The sequence below is a fragment of the Orycteropus afer genome, unplaced genomic scaffold (assembly GCF_000298275.1).
Source record: "Orycteropus afer afer isolate SDZICR_OR568_19922 unplaced genomic scaffold, OryAfe1.0 scaffold00015, whole genome shotgun sequence".
Classification (NCBI taxonomy): Eukaryota; Metazoa; Chordata; class Mammalia; order Tubulidentata; family Orycteropodidae; genus Orycteropus; species Orycteropus afer.
In genome coordinates, this window is record NW_006921602.1 from 6,251,794 (window position 1) to 6,269,173 (window position 17,380).

The following is a 17,380-nucleotide window of genomic DNA, read 5'->3' on the forward strand; positions in this document are numbered from 1 at the left end:
CCGGGCTGCTTGCAACCCTGGCCATGCAGTCAGGCTGCCAGGGTTGCTGAGAGGAGAGGGAGGTGGGAGAGAGGGGAAAGGAACTTCAGCTGATGCCTGCAAACAGAGCCTGTGCCTTGTGGTACCATCAGTGATGCTGTGAGCTCCAATGGGGAGTGCTGGGGTGTACTGGCACTTTGCAGGGAGAAAGTTCAAGTCCTAAGTCTAGCTGGGATCCCTGGTTCAGCGAGGGCAGCCCCTCAGGGAGTCTATGGTCTTTGTCCAGCTGAGGGGCAATCCAGGCTCCTGGGGTGGCAGGCAAAGGGGCTGCCAGCAGTGGGTCTCCAGGAGAGGCTGGGGACTTTTATTAGCATGGGGTCAAGAGATGAAAGGTCAGCTTCCAGTTCATGAGGTGGTAGGTGGAGTCTTCAGGCTGGTCCCCACCCAGCTCCTGTCTTGGTTCGTCTCTGGGGTCACTGGATAAGGGGAAGTTAAAGGACGAGTAGAAACAATGGAGAGATTGGCTTAGAAAACAGCCCAGCCAGGGAGCTAATGGTTCTTGGGGCTGTTGCGCAAGTTTTTCAGTTCCAGCTGTAGCTGCCGAATACGGATGTCCTTCTGGGCCAGCTCTTCCTTCAATCGCCGAATCTCATCCTGCTGCCGGAAGAACATTCGAAGGAGCTGGGGTGGGTGAGGAGAGGGGCCCACAGAGGGCCAGAGGGAAAGCAGGTGAGAAAGTGATTTCTAAATTGGGTCTCCAGACAACCCCCACCCCCGCCATGCCCTCCCATTCCCTCCCATTCCAGGTTCTGCCCCTCTCTGCCCGGGGCCTCCCGCTGCTGCTGCTGCTGCACTTCAGCATCTTTGGTGACTCATAGTCATTGCAACTCATGGCCACTGCAACTCATAGCCACTTTGATCTCATTCCTGCACATTCAACCTGTGTCTTTTATTTTCCCCTACGAGGTAGGAAAAAAGCTCTTGCCCATGCAGACTTACCTCATTGATTCAGGGTCCCTGAACACAGGCCAGTTTTCCAAATATCCTAAACTTACCCTTTATGGGCTCAAATCTAATATTTTGTTTCCTATTCGGAAAGACACCTTCCTAAAATGTTTTGCATCCTTCCTTTGTTATAGAGGCTCAGAACATGAATGAAACTTTTCTTTCCTGATAACTGTCATCTACTGCCACCACCACCACTTGCCATCAAGCTGCTTCCCATTCATGGCGACTGCATGTGGGTCAGAAAAAACCTGCTCTCCGTAGGGTTTTCAATTGCTGCTTTTGTGGAAATAGATCACCAGGGCTTTCTTCTTAAGCACCTCTGAGCGGACTCGAACTGCCAATCTTCTGGTTAGTAGCCAAGCACATCAACTGCTGGCACTACCCAGGGACTCCAGGATTATCATAGGAATCCCAAAGTTTATCCTGGGTAGTGATTCATGAACTGGGGTGGCCATGGCCAAAGCATAGATATCTCGACAGACCTTAATTTAGCTGACTCTCTGGATCATCTGCTTTCTTCATTCCTTCTGTGGAGTGTCTGGCTGGTGCAAAGAGTTAATACACTCGGCTGCTAACTAAAAGGCTGGACGTTGGAATCTACCCAGAGGCACCTCAGAAGGAGGGCCTGGTGATCTACTGAAAAATCAGCCATCAAAAACTCAGTGGAGAGCAGTTCTACCCTGACACACATGGGTCCCCATGAGTCAGCTCAGAGTTGATCTGACGGCAACTGGTACTGATCATTTCTTCTGTAAAACATACTGCTAGATGTCAAGGAAGTCCTAAATGCTGGAAGCTAGCAGACTACTCAAGAACTTGCATACACTTGAATTGAATGTGACCAAGAGTTAGACGTGTTTGTTATCAAACGTCCAAGTGTGAGTTGCGTTAGCTATCTCAATAACAACTTAATTAAATATGATATGAACTAATGAAATATGAATACAAAAAAAAAGAGTTGTTACTTCTATAAAAACTAAGTTGAATGCTTTAGAAAATCTTGATAAAGTGACTCTTCTCAAAAAAAAAAAATTTTTTTTTGTTGCTAAATTAGATGTGGGTGACATAACCAGAAAAGATTGGGAACTATACTATCTTGATGGTGTGATAGTGGTTCAACTGCATGTGTTTGTTAAAACACATGAAACTATATATTATAAAGGATGAATTTTATCAGATGTAAATTATACCACAATAAATCTGTCTTAGAATAAAATCAGGGAAAATGCTGTAAAATTTTAGTTTTGCTTTCAGATTGACTTTAACTTCTTGCTCCACCTGAAAGAAATGGAAACTGAAAATTGGAGTTAAGGTGTGCTTTATACGAGGAAAAAAAACAAACAAAAAACCAAACTCACCGTCATCGAGTCAAATTTGACTCATAGCGACCCCTCCTTGGGTTTCCGAGGCAGTATCACTACAGAAGTAGATTGCCCCATCTTCCTTCCCAGGAGTGGCTGGTGGGTTTGAACCACCAGCCTTCTGGTTAGCTGTCAAATGCCTTAGGCACTACGCCACCAGAGCTCCCTTATATGAGAAAGACATGGCATATTACAACCAGGAAAGGCATCCTTGAAGGAAAGCCCTTGGTCCTGCATCACAAGATACTGATGAATGTCTAGGTTTTATGCTTTAAATGAAAATGAAAGATTAAAAAAAAATGTGTTTCATTTTTATGATCTCCTCCTTTAATTGACTTTTTAAAATTAACCAACAACCCAACAACCCTGGTTATAAACAATCAGAGGGATAATATGCTATTTGCCTCTACACTAAATGATCCTATACCCCTGTGCCTTCTCAGTGCTCAAAACTTCTTTGCATGGTTTTTGGTCCAAAAAAAACCCAACCAACCAAACAAACAAAAAAACGCTTTATCAAGGTATAATTCACATATTCTAAAATTCATTCATTTTAAGTGACTTTTAGTAAACATGCAGTCGTTCAACCATAACTCTCCTCCCCTGTGCCAAGCCATCAGTTGCCTCTTCATACTTAGACCAAGGTGTCTTTTACATTCCTGCTTTCGGATTGGCAGCTTTCAATCTACTGTGATGGTTAAAATTGTTGGTAAAACCAGAGTGAGCAGGTTCTTAGTGAGGGTCTTCCCAATGAGGAAATTGCATGAGCTTTAGTGTAGAGAGTTAATGGCATTCGTTTTGTCTGACCAAAAACTTCAAAACCAAACCACTGGCATCAAGTTGATTACGACTCAAAGAGACCCTATAGGACAGAGTAGAACTGCCCTGTGGATAGGGTTTCCAAGGCTATACATCTTTATGGAAGCAGACTGCCTCATCTTTCTCCCACAGAGCATCCAGTGGGTTTGAACTGCTGATTTTTTGGTTAGCAACCCAATGCTTTAACCACTGCAACCACCAGAGCTCCTTTTAGTCTGACCAGAGACCCTTTCACATTTTTCTCCAGGTTCTTAGTTCTGATTCACATATACAAGGATATAGCTAAATAGCTACTCTGTTTGACTGCCATTCAACTTTGCTCTCTTTGCACACAATACAAGAGCCAAAGTTAGACCCTGATGATTGCTCACCTGGGTGACTGCAACAGACCATGTACTTTCTCAGGGTCCCTTTTTTTTATTGTAAAAAAATATATATAACACAACAGTTGCCAATTTAAGGTTTTTCATGTGTACAATAACAACATCAATTATGTATATATCTTTTTTTTTAAATGGAAAATGTCAAATATTTACAAATGTAGAAAGAATAGCTTCAAGAACCAGAGTTTTGAACTGGTTCATTCTGGTTGGACCCCTTGCTGAGAATTTGCATTTCCAGCCCAGATATACTGAATCAGAACCTACTGTTTAACAAGATTCCCAGCTGAATCAAGGTGGAAATGCAACTTCTCAGCAAGAGGTTGAACCCCTCGGTACCCATCAATCAGCTTCAACAAATAATACATGACCCTTACTTCATCTCTGCTCCTACCCACTTCTCCTGCAACACCCCTCAGGAATTATTCTGAAACAAATCCCATTTGTTACATGATTTTATCCAGCCCTAGAAATCTTAACATCCCTCTATAATAGCCCATAAACATATTTTATGGCAATTATCAGTTTACCTGCCAATCTTCCCTATAAGACTGTGAAGTCCTAAAGATTGTCAATTGCCTTACTTTTATTAATAATAGTGATAATCATGAGTTGGTGTGATAAGTAGCCTCTAGGATGGTCCCCAAAGATCTCAAGGAGCTCTGGTAGCATAGTGCCTAAGGTACTTGACTGCTAAGCAGAAGGCTGGTGGTTCAAACCCACCAGCCACTCCTCGGAAGGAAGGTTGGGCAATCTACTTCTGTAGTGGTACCACCTCAGAAACCCAAGCAGGGGTCGCTATGAATCAAGTCCGACTTGACGCACATAGCAACAACTACAACAACAAAGATCCCAGCTTTCTGCTATTCATATGCTTGTTGAAGCCCCTCCCCTTGAGTGTGAGCTAGACCTAGTATTAGGTTATAATGAATAGACTATGGCAGAAGTGATGGGATGTTACTGGCAAAATTAGATGACAGAAAGACTGTGGCTTACATCATGGGCACCTTCTCTTGCTCTTTCTCTCTCTCTCTGACTTACTTGCTCTGGGGGAAAACCTGCTGCCATATTGTGAACTTCCCTATGGAGAGGTCCATGTGGCAAAGGACTGAGGGAGGCCTCTGGCCAACAGCCCATGAGGAACTGAGGCCCTCACTCCAACAATTCATGAGCAAATGAATCTTGTCAACAACAAATGACCTTGGAATTAATGAACTTAGAAGAGCCTTCCTCAGTTGAACCTTCAGATGTAACTGCAGCCTTGACTGATCACTTACTGGCAACCTCATGAGAGACCTTGAGTTAGTTGATGCACCCACAGAAACTGTGAGGTAATAAATATTTGAGGGTTTAAGTCATCAAATTTTAGGGAAATTTGTCATGCAGCAAGAGATAGTTGCCCTCTTTGAGCACTTAAGATAAGCCAGGAAGACTGCTAGACACCACGGAGTATCTCTTTAACACTCCCAGTATTCCATATCCTGATTTGACTTTGAGGAAACAGAAAGGCCAGGACACTGGCTTGATCACAGCCAGGAAATGGCGGAATAAAACACAGGTGGGTCCATGCAACCATTTCTATTTCAGCTGCATCAAGTCTTATACTAGGCACACAGCACTCTGTGAATCCAGATGAAGTGAACTGTATTTGCGCTGGTAACTAAGGTGTTGGTTGGAAGAATACACACCTTAGAGGGCATAGGTAAGGCCCAGCTATAGTTGCCCCTGAGCAAGCTACTCTCATTCCAAATGATGCAACGAGAACTTCCATAAACACCAGCCTCTTCCACAAAGGCAGGAAATTGCCAAACCCCATCACTGCTGAAATGCCAGAGAAGTTGGCAGTGCTGTGAAGTATGAGGCCAGGCCTTTTCCCCCATTAGACTGAAAATTTATAACTCCTGTAACACCACATGCCAGCAGCCTTCTGAAATGGATTCATGATGCTGTGGGTTACTGAATTTGAGGTTTGGGGAGGGGTGCCATATCCCCTTGATGATTCCAGCCTCTATTTATTAGGGTCAGAGGCAACGGAAGCCAATAGCAGGCTACTTATGGTATTTGTCACAGAGAGAAAAATGCCTCGGACTGGAGTGAGCTTAAAGGCCTGAAGCCCATAATTGAAATGTAAAGGTCTTGCTCTTCCAGGGCCTGTGGAGATAATAACTTATATTCCTTACCTCGTTCTCTGTCCTGGGTGGGACGTTTTCTAATAAATCTATTCCATTGACTACTATACTCTTCTTTTCTTTGATGGGAGCCTTAAATACCATTTTGGAGGACTTCTTATAGCCTTCCTTCAAAGACATCAGCACAGGATCTAAGAACGGCAAGGGAAATGTTTTCACTGCCAGTTTGATGAACTAGTCAGGTGATGGTGTCTTTCTTTTACATCATGCTTGACAGTCTATCGAGGGTGTGAGGAAGTTTAAACAGGAGGAGATGCAATGGGAAATAGCGGGAGCTAGACAGAAGGCAAAGGTCGTGGTCTCCTAGCCAATGGCTGGGGATGGCTAGGTTGAGTTGGGATTCTTGGCATTCAATGCTCATGGTGTTTGGAAATTGGGAGGTGGGCTCTTTGATACCAAGATGGCGAGAGGCTGTTGTAGATGTCAAGAGGTCACACAAAGAAAATAAGACACTGGCTGAGACTAACATCTCTGAACAAAGGCTTGTTCTTCTCATCCCTCTGGTAATAATAATTATTATGGGACATGGATTGTTATGGTGACAGGAAGTGGCTTGAGCTGGGCTTGGGTTGGGAAAGATCTGGCAATGTAGAAGTGTGGGAAAACTTCTTCCTTGGCTGCACCTGTGACATCGCTTTGTTTGTTCTCACAATGCTCAATAGGAATTATGAGGTCAGTCAAATTTCCTAAGATGTGCAGATTGCTCTCTGACTCCTGTGTATTACCTGAGGACTCTGGAGAGTGGGGGTGGGAGGCAAATGATAATGATCCTGGGGATGCTACAGAAACACCTGGGGCGGCACTATCTCAGTTGATTGCTCCTCCTTCTGTTCAGACACCATCAGGCCTGCCAGGCTCTCACTGTTTTTAATTTCCACTACCTTCTCCTGGTTTTCTTAGACTCTGAGGGAGTTGGAGGAAATCCTATCTTCCTTATTAACAGAATAGGATCAATGTGAAAATGAACAAGGTTCTAGAATGGAGAAACAAATTTGCTGGCACCTGAAATGTTTCATCATTCATTTGCTGGGATGGGAGAAGAAGGCTGCTCCTGTATCCAGCAGGGATAAGAAGCTGGAGGTGGGCAAAGGAACTCCAAAGAAGTGGAGTCTGATGTTCTCTTTACACACAAAGTGTCACGTGTTGTGACCATTTCCCTACTGCTAAAGTCAGGAGGCTGCAGGACCAACTTAAAAGCAAAGATCTTTAGCCTTGGCTGTTCAGCAATGCCTGGGCCAGAGCAGAGCAATGTAATATGTCACCCAACAGCCAGTGCACCAGGAACTGGGGGGGGGGGGGGCTACCCACTGACATGCTGAATGAACATGGGGGTGTCTCTGCTCCCTCATCTCTAAAGTGATGCATTGCATGCCTTTATATTGTTTATATTCCAAAACATTAGGTTTCTCCTCCAAAAATAAATTTTATAAAATGGAATTTGTTTTGTCAAATTCTATCTCAACCATGCTACTGAGCATCCTGAGTAGTTTCACCCTACCCACTTCTACTCCTAGCCTAGGTTAAGAGTCATTGGTCTAATTGACCTTTGAGATTTTACCTGGCCCTGACTCAATAATAATGATGATACCAAGAACAATAATAACAATGAAAAGCTAACCTGTTGAGTAGTAGTATGTGCCAGGCATGATGCTAAGTCCTTTACATGGAATGTCTCATTTAATTTTCACAATCCTATGAAGTAAATGCCAAGCATTCCCACTTTATAGATGAGGAAGCTGAGGATCAGTGAGGCCCAGTAAGTTGGCTAAGGTCATACAGAGAGTGAGCAGTGGAGTCTGCACTATATTCTGTGTTATGATTTCTAGTTATCTCAGGACAAGTTTTGCTTTTTCTCCATAAAACAATTATTTTTAATCCACTTTAATTAAAAAAAAAAAAAAAGAGTTTTATTCAGGATTTTGGGGTCCAAGGGAGTGTGAGGGGCAGCCTCAGAGCAGGGGGGAAAGGATGATGGTCTTGGTTAACCTCCATGCCACATAGAAAGTTCCAGTCCTGCAAAGAGAAAGGCTTGAATCTTAGAACTACAAGGTTGGGGGAGACTCAAGTGTCACCTAGTCCAAGCCTTGTCTTTGGAGATGGGAAGATTCAGTCCTGGAGCATAGGAGAGACCTGCTCTAGTGACCTTGGTGCTGGGCTGTTTATAGGGAAGGAACCCTTTTGGTGGCAACTTAGAAGCCCTGAAAGAGGAGAGGGCCTAGGTAATGCCCCCAGCACTCTGTCACAAGCCAAATTCTGGGAAGTCCACCCCTTGCAGTACCTCTGTTGATGCCTCCCAGCCACTCATCGGGGGTCAGAGCTGGCTCCGTTCCTGGTGTCATGGGGTAAATGTCTTCCTGGTAGGAATCCGACTGTAGCAAAGGGAGCAGAGAGTAGACAGATGGGGGGCTGCTGAGAAAATCCATGCTCTGCAGCCAGACTCTTCTCCTCATTGACCTCTAACCATACCACCAGCTTTCTTGCCACCAAGCCTTTGCCCTCACTGGTGTCTTCTGCTTGCAATTTTCACCCTGTATTCATTAGCAAGCCAAACTGCTCTCATCTTAGAAGGCCCCCATCCCCACTGCAAATTGGGCCTGAAGACACCAGTCTAGAAGATTCCCCTCTTCCTGAGCTCCCCCAGGCCTGCAGTCAGTGGCGAGCAAGCTAGGATTGGATGCAGCAGTCCCTGGGAGCCCAGCCCAGCCACACTCACCCTCCGGGGCACGATCATGGAGATGGGCTCGATCAGGCCCTTGAGAGTCACCAGCTTGTAGAAGCGGAACACCTCGCAGGCTGACACGTCCAGCCCGTGTTTGGGCATGACGCCTGCAGACAGACATACAGCTCCCATGGGTCCCAGGACTCTCCTTCAGTGCTTCTCTTCCCTCATGTCTTTGGCCAAGGAAAAGGCTGAGGTAGTCAGCACTGACCCAAGCAGACGGCAGTGGGTGGGCTGAGGCTTCTAGAATCAGGCTCTGTCTCTGGGTGGTAACTCCTCAAATCTACCCTTTCTGGCCAGACCTGCCTCCCTAAGATGCATGCTTTAAAATGGGGGCCCTTTAGAACTGGATGTTGTTGTTGTTATGTGCCGTCGAGTCGGACCTGATTCAAAGCAACCCCTCCTTGGCTTTCTGAGGTGGTATCACTATGGAAGTTGATTGCCCAACCTTCCTTCTGAGAAGTGGCTGCTGGGTTTGAACTGCCAGCCTTCTGGGTAGTAGTCAAGTGCTTTAGGTACTATGCTACCAGAGCTCCCATTTAGAACTGGAAGAGACTGCAGAAATATTTGAGTTTAGCTCTTTCCTTTTATAGCTGAGACTCCTCAGGGTCATAGGGAAAGGTCACAGAGCAAGGCAGCGTCAGGACCACAGAGCCTGCCACTTTCTGAAATGAACTGGCTTTCCTAAGCCTTGGTGTCTCCAGTCCTCAGAAAGAAAGAAAGAGGGAGAGACTGTTCCCCAAGGACCTCAGAGGTTTAGACACAACTCATTCTTCTACTATATGTCTTCCCAGGACCAACTGTATGTGTGTGTGCATATAATCTTCATGTATGTAATATGTTCCTATTGAACACCTATTATGAGAAGGCAGTACAATGTGGTGTCAAGAGTACAAGTTTTGGAATCAGACAGATCTGGGTTTGAATCCTGTCTCTGGCCTTCTTTCTGGCTGGGAGTCAACTACCTCCACAGTGAGACCTTCCCTAACCACCTGATCTAAAGCAGCCCCCAGTCACTCTGTCCCATCAACCCATTTGATTATCTGTTTAGAACTTACTACTATCTGATATATTTTTCTTACTTGTTTATTGTCTGTCTGCCCTGCAGTGGCAAGTAAGCCGCACAAGAGTGAGGCCATGTACTGTTTTATTTACCAGGACCTAGTACAGGGTCTGGGAGCTCTGGTGGTGCAGTGCCTATGGCATTTGACTGCTAACCAGAAGGTTTGGTGGTTCAAAGCCACCAGCCACTTCACAGAAGGAAGATGGGGTAATCTACTTCCATAAAGATTTACTGCTTCGGAAACCCAATGGGGGTTGCTATGAGTCGAAATCGACTCTATGGCAGTGAGTTTGTTTTTTTTCTTTGAGTACAGGATCTAGCACATAATTGGTATCCAATAAGTGTTTGTTGAATAACTAAATGAAGGAGCAGGAGAACAAAATGCTTTGTTAGGTGCTTTGTGCACATTGTCTCTAATCTTTGCAGCAACCCTACAAGGTAGCTTTGATTATCCCCATTTTACAGATGAAGAAACATGAGGATGACTATAATGACTTGGGGAAAGGTTTCCTGGATGTATCTGCCTTCAGGGAATAAATCTCCATTCCAGAAGCCACAACTACTAACAGAAACTGTGGCGTAGCCTTAGAAACCCCTTTCTGAAAACACCTGCATTTCTAGGTGTTTTTATTGAATTAATTGATAATAAACATTGACTATGTCCCAGGCACTTTTCTAAACACTTTACAAATATGAACTCATTTAATTCTCACAACCCAGTGAGATGAGTACTATTCTTATCCTCATTTAACAGATGCGGAAACTGATGTATAGAGAGGTGAAGTAACTTGTCTAAGGTCACACAGCTGGTAAGTGGTAGAGCTGGGATTAAGTTTCAGGCAGTTAGGCTCCAGAGTCCAGCCTCTTAATCATAATACAAACTGTAACAATCACCCTAATGGCTTGCTCAGTGCCTAGAAGCTCACACAGAACTTTTACACCCACTCCCTAGGAGCTCTGGTGGCGTAGTGCCTAAGGCATTTGACTGCTAACCAGAAGGCTGGAGGTTCAAACCCACCAGCCACTCCTCAGAAGGAAGACTGGGCAATCTACTTCTGAAGAGATACCACCTCAGAAACCCAAGGAGAGATCACTATGAGTTGGAATTGACTAGATGGCAGTGAGTTTGGTTTTTTTCCTTAGCCTTACTCCTCTGTATTATGACTTTGAGGAAACTACTGTCCTCAGTGGTGAGTTAGGTGTTTGGGCAGTGGTGGGAGTAGACTGAGTAGGAGTCCTGGAGAGACCAAGGGATAATCCCTTTAGGTCTAGGCCCTTTAGTTGCATAGAATCAGGCAACCTGGTGTAGTGGGAAGAGTACTGGATAGGGAGTCCAGAACCTGGGTTCTTATCCTGGCTCTGACACTAGTGCTATGTCACCTCGGCAAGTTCTGCAAGTTCTTTCTTCTCTCTGGACTTAAGTTTCTCAGTAAAATAGATTTGGACAGACTGCTCAGTTCACGATGCACAGTGCTGTTTGCAGGCTTTAGGAGAGGCAGATCTGACTCTCCCCAAGTTATAGATGAGAAGACTGAGGCTCGGCAAGGTGAAGCTACTTGCCCAAGTTCACTCAGCTGAGGAGTGTCACAAAAGGACCCTATACTCCTCCTATTCTCTGTTGATCCCCATGGTGAGGGATAGGGTCTCAGATAATGCTACATTGAGTGATCAACAGGAGCTTTGGTGGCATGGAAGGAGCTGGCAACCTCTGGGCACCTCTTACCTAGGCCTTTCTGTGGGGCTGGGGAGCGGAACTCCATGAGGTAACTCAAATAGGGCTTCTCTGTGCTGATCTCGTAGTACCGGATGTTTCCATCCCCCTGGGGACGAGGAGAGAGGGAGGTGAGGAAGGTAGAAGGGAAGGGAGCACTGAATAGGCCCCAGTACCAGAGATCTGCTGAAGAGAGCCCCTGCTGTGTCTCAGAGCTGGTCAAAAGGCCAGGGAGGCCTGGTCTCTACAGCCCTGGTGGACCTGCTGTAGGGAAGTTACTGCAGAGGATGGGAGTGGGAGTGGTGAGGTATGTGTGTGTGTGTGTGTGTGTGTGCGCACGTGTAGACAACTGTCTGACAAACAAGACCATCTTCACTAAAGATCTCCTGGCAGGTACTTCAGTTCCATCATTAGTCACTGTCCTTTCAACTTCAGGCTTTGGATCCTAATTCCAATGTAAAACCAAATCCAATGACTCACCTTTTAAGGAATTCTGTCACTGACACATCAATGAGAATGAGTCCAGAACTTGAGGGTAACTTTAGATGGGGGAGGTGGGTGCCCAGGGACCAGGGCTGGGTCAGGTGGAGGACAGAGAGATTAGGCTGCAGCATGAGCACAATGGTGGCAGGGGTCCCCCACAGGCTGCCCTAGTCCCCCTTTTCCCCACTACCTTTCCGGCTAGGTAGAGCATGTGTGTGTCGGCGTCGTAGAAGGGGAACAGGAGGCCAGAGAGCCCATCGATTTCCTCCTCAATCAGGGGCATGGACAGGTCCTCCTGTGGGCAGGAATGGGGGCAGTGAGGGGGCATCAGACCATGACTAGGCTGGATGGCATATCATCTTCCCAATCTCAGCAAAACCCCCAGAGCTGAGTCATCTTTGATTCCAGACACACCTCAGATGGTGGGAGCAAGGCTGAATTCCTTATCCAAAGCAGCCCAGGGCAGGAGAAAGGGCTCTGCTAACAGGAGGCAGGGAACTTGTTCTCAGACTGCCTCCTCTTATCCACTACTCACTATTGATCTCTCTGGAGCTCAGCCTTGACTCTGCAACATCTCGCAGGTGTGGCTGAGCATTGTCCCTGAAGCCCTTCTGTGCCCCAGCCCCATCTCTGCAGAGGAAGCCCAGCTGGTGGTGTGTCAGGAGCTTGTGTGCAGGGCCCAGGCTCCTGACCTTCAGAAGAAGTGACCTCCATGGAGACCCATGGATGTTTTCTTTAGCCGAAGCCCAGCAGGCAGCTCCTGGGCCCTCAGACCCTCCCTTTTCTTCTCCATTCCTGCTCTGTCCTGCTGTGCCTTCTGCAGCTCTTTCCAGAACAGAAAAGGAGTTCATAGCTGCAAGGACCTTAACAAATGCCTCTCATCCACTCTCCTTGTTTAACTAATGGGGACACAGGAGTTGCATGTCCTCTTCCCACACCAACAGCTGACCACCAGACCTGCCCATTGGCTGGCACCTCTGCTCTGAGTGAGGTGGTGAGTGGGACAATGATGGGGAGGGGACTGGATACTGGTCACCATAGCCCTAAAGACTCAGCTGGGAGTTTGGCCAGGGCTCACTGAAGGCTACAGTTTGCCTTGAGTAAGGGTGCAGATGTACAGAGATGGGGTCTGGAGCCGAGGGGCCAAGCTCTGGAGTCACTGACAGGGTGAAAATGGTGACCTGGATGCCCTGTGGGTTTTGGGGACCTTGATAAGGAGTGTTCCCCAAGCCCAGGGGGCCTCATGTCCCATTCCAGGACAGAATCCTAGCACATGCTCATGTGCTTGTGAAAATGCATGCCTCTGTCAGGGTGTGTCTGTGGCCATCTCCAAGCCCCAGCCAGAGTGGCACTTGGCTTATCTGCTCTCCACACAAGGATGGGTAGAGCCGTGGTCCTTCTGAGGTACCATCCTTTGGTACACCCCTCCAGACTCATGCTTCATTCTAGCCCTTTCCCTTTCCAAGATCTCATCCCATCTGCATCTGAATCTGAGACCTGGGGATGATGGAGGCCTGGTTTGCCCCAAACCCCAAGCCTCACCCCACTCCTGCCTTATCTAGGAATCAATCAGAGGACCCATAAGCTCATACCTAGGCTACCTTCTCCCTTCCTGTGAGAATGCCTGCCCATCACCCAACCTCCTATGGCTGACCTGGTCCCAGAGAGCGATCTGTCTTGTATTCCACCTGGAAACTCCAGTCGTGAGGAGCCGCTTCATGTTCCCCAAAAACACCACTCGGTTCACTCTGTGGTTTTTGCAGTTCGCCTCCTGGCAGGGACAGAGAAAGTAGGGTGAGCCAGAGCCCCAGATACTTGGGTAGTGGGCTGAAGGGTAGCCCCTTGAAAAGATATGTCCTAATTCCAAGAAACTGCGAATGTTTTCCTGATTTGCAGATGTAATTAAGTTAAGGATCTTGAGAGGAGGTGATTATCTTAGATTATCTTACTGGCAATCTACTTCCAAAAAATCCAATTGGGCCCTAACTCCATCACAAATGTCCTTAGAGGAGAGGGGCAAAGGGAGATCACACGGACCTATAGAGGAGAAGGCTAGGTGAAGACAGAGGCAGAGACTGGATTGATGGGGTTCCAAACCAAGGAAGCCAGCTAGAAGGAGCAAGGAATGGATTCTCCTTTAAACTTCTATAGCTGCGTGGCTCTGCCAACACCTTGGTTTGGGACTTCCAGCCTCCAGAACTGTCAGAGAATAAATTATTGCTGTTTTAAGCCACAGAGTTGGTAGTAATTTGTTACAGCAGTCCCAAGAAATGAATGCAGGTATATGGGAGAAGGGGACAGGCACAGCCTTTTCCTCTAGGACTGGCTAAGGGCCAAGCCTCAGACTCCCCATACCTTCCCCCCTCCTCAAAACACATGGTGCTTCACCTGAAGAACCCGGCCAGAGCGGGGCTCAATCACGCGTAGCTTCTTATCCTTGCACGTGGTGGTGAGTAGGCTGCCATCTGTGTTGAAGGACATGCAAAGGATCACGTCCGTGTGGCAGTCAATCATTTTCACCGGCTCGCCTATGTCCAGGTTCCAGATGAGGACCTATGAGGGCAGTTGGCAGGGGCCTGGGTTAGCCCTCCTGCTGCAGTCACAGGTGGTGTCCCTGTCTGTACCCAAGGATCTGGAACAGACCCTCCCTTCCCACAGGGCCTGGGGTGTGCTGGGATGCAAGACAGGGTCACTGAGTTCCATATTGAAAAGCTGACCCATCCCTGTCATACAAACACATGAGTGTGTTTGGGCAGATCCCTGCCCTAGCCTGGGCTGTATCTGAAACTAGTAAGAAGGATAAACATTCCTTTGAGGCCATGCCTAGGGTGGGGGCTGGAGCTCCATTTCTTCCCTCCAGCAGCTTCGGTTGCTCCTTTTTCCCATCAGGAGGGCAGAGTCCACTTCTGGGTTAAGAAGTAGCCAGACAAGGGGTGTGGGCATGGAGTATAGCATTCTCCACAAGTCCATCAGCCACCAGAGAAGGCAGTCAAGGTGCTTCCAGCCTCTGTGGAGGAGGTTAGAAAGCTGGACCCCAGGACTGATGGTATGCACTAGAGATGTCCAATTGTGTATAGTGCATGAATGAATGAACGAATGAACCAATATGACCATACTGGGTAACACACTACAATCCCTACAATCCCTCCAAAAAACTTTTCTATCTCCCTCTCCCTCCTCACTGAATTGGTTCTGGCCACCACTGCCTGCCTGGGCTTCGCACCTTGTAGTCATAGCCAGCGCTGAAGAGGATGTTGTTGGTGGTGGGGTGCCACTCGACCAGCCCCACGCGCCGGCTGTGTCCATGCAGCTGCAGGAGCGCCTCTGTCATGTTCCGCTTCAACCCGCCCTCGGGGATCTCCCAGATCCGCACCTGCAGAGGGGCGGAGGCCAAGACTGGGTGGGCAAGCCCAGGAGGCTCCCTTGAGGGCCCTCTCTCTCCACCCTAGGACTTCCAAGGTCTGCTAAGTGAGGCATCTCCTGGTTCAGGGCAGTGGGCAGAGCCCTGGCTGTGACACCTAGGGAAGGGCAGGTAGAAGAGGGAGGGGCATTCCAGGTATGGTCAGAGAAGGAAGAGAAGTCTCTTCTTGGCCTTGGGATAGTTTTCTCTGAAAATGCTCTGCAGACCTAAGAGATCATTATTATGGCGTGATGTTATTGCTATGGTCTAGCCAGGTCTGGAAGACCAGGCACCACAGTGTTATATTAAAAAGCTTACCTTTCTTCCCCTTTGCACTCTTCTAAAAGAATCCGCCTTCCTTCTATTCTCCTCAGCCACAATGCCTCTGCTTGTACCATAACACTTTGCTCCTTATTCTATCCCCAGCCCAGGATGGATGTCTGGGCAGAGAGAATGGATCTGAGAGGCCAGGAGCCCCAGAGTCTCACCTGAGAGATGATGAGCTAAGGGACAGAGACTTGATTAGATGTTAGGGCCTGAACTAAAAACATGGGCTGCAGCTGCTATTTTCAGTCTTACTGATGCTGATAAAGAAGCAGCAAAAGATGATCTGCAGAGAGGATAATCAAATAGACACGGAGACAGATGCAGAAAAGAGACCATGGCCCCAGAGAGAGAGAGAGAGAAGCGAGGTGTTTCTCTGTAATTCTTGAATACAAGTACCAGTTGCCATCAACTTGATTCTGACTCATGGCAACCTCATGCGTGTCAGAGCAGAACTATGCTCCATCATGTTTTCAACAGCTGATCTTTAGGAAGTAGATCCCCAGGCTTTTCTTCTGAGGCATTTCTAGGTAAATGTGAACAGCCATTCTGATTAGTAGCTGAGTACTTCACTGTCTGGGGCACCTGAGGACTCCTACTTCTTGAAACAACCCCCTGCTTATTTACATCAGCCCTGGTGGGCTTCTGTTACTCAAACCAAACATACTTTTCAGAAAGGACAAGGGCAATTTCAAAGAGCAAGACCAACAATAAAACTGAACCATGACTCAAACCCAGCTCTTACCTTCTTCATTCTGGATCCACAACCAGGAGTTAGACCCAAGTTGGATTAAAGGGTGGGCTGCCACTCCCCACTGACGGACTTAGCTGTTTCATCTATAAATGGGAACAACAAACCTTGCCTGCTTCACCTATTGGTAGGTTGTGAGGATAAAAATGAATGATGGTTGTAAAATTTGTAATCTCTATGGGTAAATAGATGAGTAGACAGGCTGAGTGGTTGGGTCTGTCTAGACAAAAGGGAATATACCCATGACCATATATATGGCTGGCAGACTATATTACTACACACATATCATTTATATGTAGAATGTCCAATTAAATAGAATAGGGGGCAAAGTTATGGTAATTTCTTAGCCACAGTCAACCACACTGATGGAGTAACTTGTTGGACCTGTGGGCTCAGGACCATGGTGATGGGGGACATCAAGCTCAATTGGCTTAACATACTATACAAAAACATTTTTCTATGTCCTACTTTGGTGAGTATTGACTGGGGTCTTAAAAGCTTGCAAGTGGCCATCTAGATACAACAATTAGTCTCTTCTCATTCAGAGCAAAGAAGAATGAAGAAAACCAAAGACACATGGAAAAAATTAATCCAATGGACCATGTGAACCTCAGCCTATATGACCATGAGACCAGAACTAGATGGTATCCAGCTACCACTGTCAAACACTCGGAAAGGGATCAGTACAGGAGATCTTGGATAGTGTGGGAGAACAATGTGGAACAAAACTCAAAATCATAAAAAAGACCAGGCTTACTGGTCTAATAGAACCTGGTGAACCCCCCGAGACTATGGACCCTAGTTACTCTTCAGGTCTGGAATTGAACTAATTCCTATGGCTTCCAGCCAAACAATGTTGTTGTTGTTATGGGCCATCGAGTCGGACCTGACTCATAGCAACCCCTCCTTGGATTTCCGAGGCAGTATCACTATGGAAGTAGATTGTCCCATCTTCCTTCCGAGGAGGGGCTGGTGGATTTGAACCACCAGCCTTCTGGTTAGCAGTTAAGTGCCTTAGGCACTATGCTACCAGAGCTCCCAGCCAAACAATAGACAGGCATATAACTCACTGCCATGGAGTCGATCTGATTCATAGTGACCCCTCCTTGGGTTTCCGAGGCAGTATCACTATGGAAGTAGATTGCCCAACCTTCCTTCCGAGGAGTGGCTGGTGACTTTGAACTGCCAGTTTT

At 46.9% G+C, this 17,380-nt stretch overlaps 1 protein-coding gene across 1 annotated transcript in view; it reads right to left on the minus strand.

Moving 5' to 3' along the window:
- Positions 1 to 528: 528 nt before the first annotated feature.
- CORO2B (coronin 2B) overlaps positions 529 to 17,380 on the minus strand; it is a 110,922-nt gene continuing 94,070 nt past the window's right edge. Inside the window, exons 3-11 of the mRNA XM_007957326.2 lie at positions 14,936 to 15,085; positions 14,101 to 14,265; positions 13,367 to 13,483; positions 11,903 to 12,007; positions 11,242 to 11,338; positions 8,450 to 8,562; positions 8,015 to 8,105; positions 5,728 to 5,867; positions 529 to 660 (exon numbers count right to left, since the gene is read on the minus strand). Of these exons, the coding sequence (XP_007955517.1) occupies positions 529 to 660; positions 5,728 to 5,867; positions 8,015 to 8,105; positions 8,450 to 8,562; positions 11,242 to 11,338; positions 11,903 to 12,007; positions 13,367 to 13,483; positions 14,101 to 14,265; positions 14,936 to 15,085 (1,110 nt within the window). The remainder of the gene's footprint in view (positions 661 to 5,727; positions 5,868 to 8,014; positions 8,106 to 8,449; positions 8,563 to 11,241; positions 11,339 to 11,902; positions 12,008 to 13,366; positions 13,484 to 14,100; positions 14,266 to 14,935; positions 15,086 to 17,380) is intronic.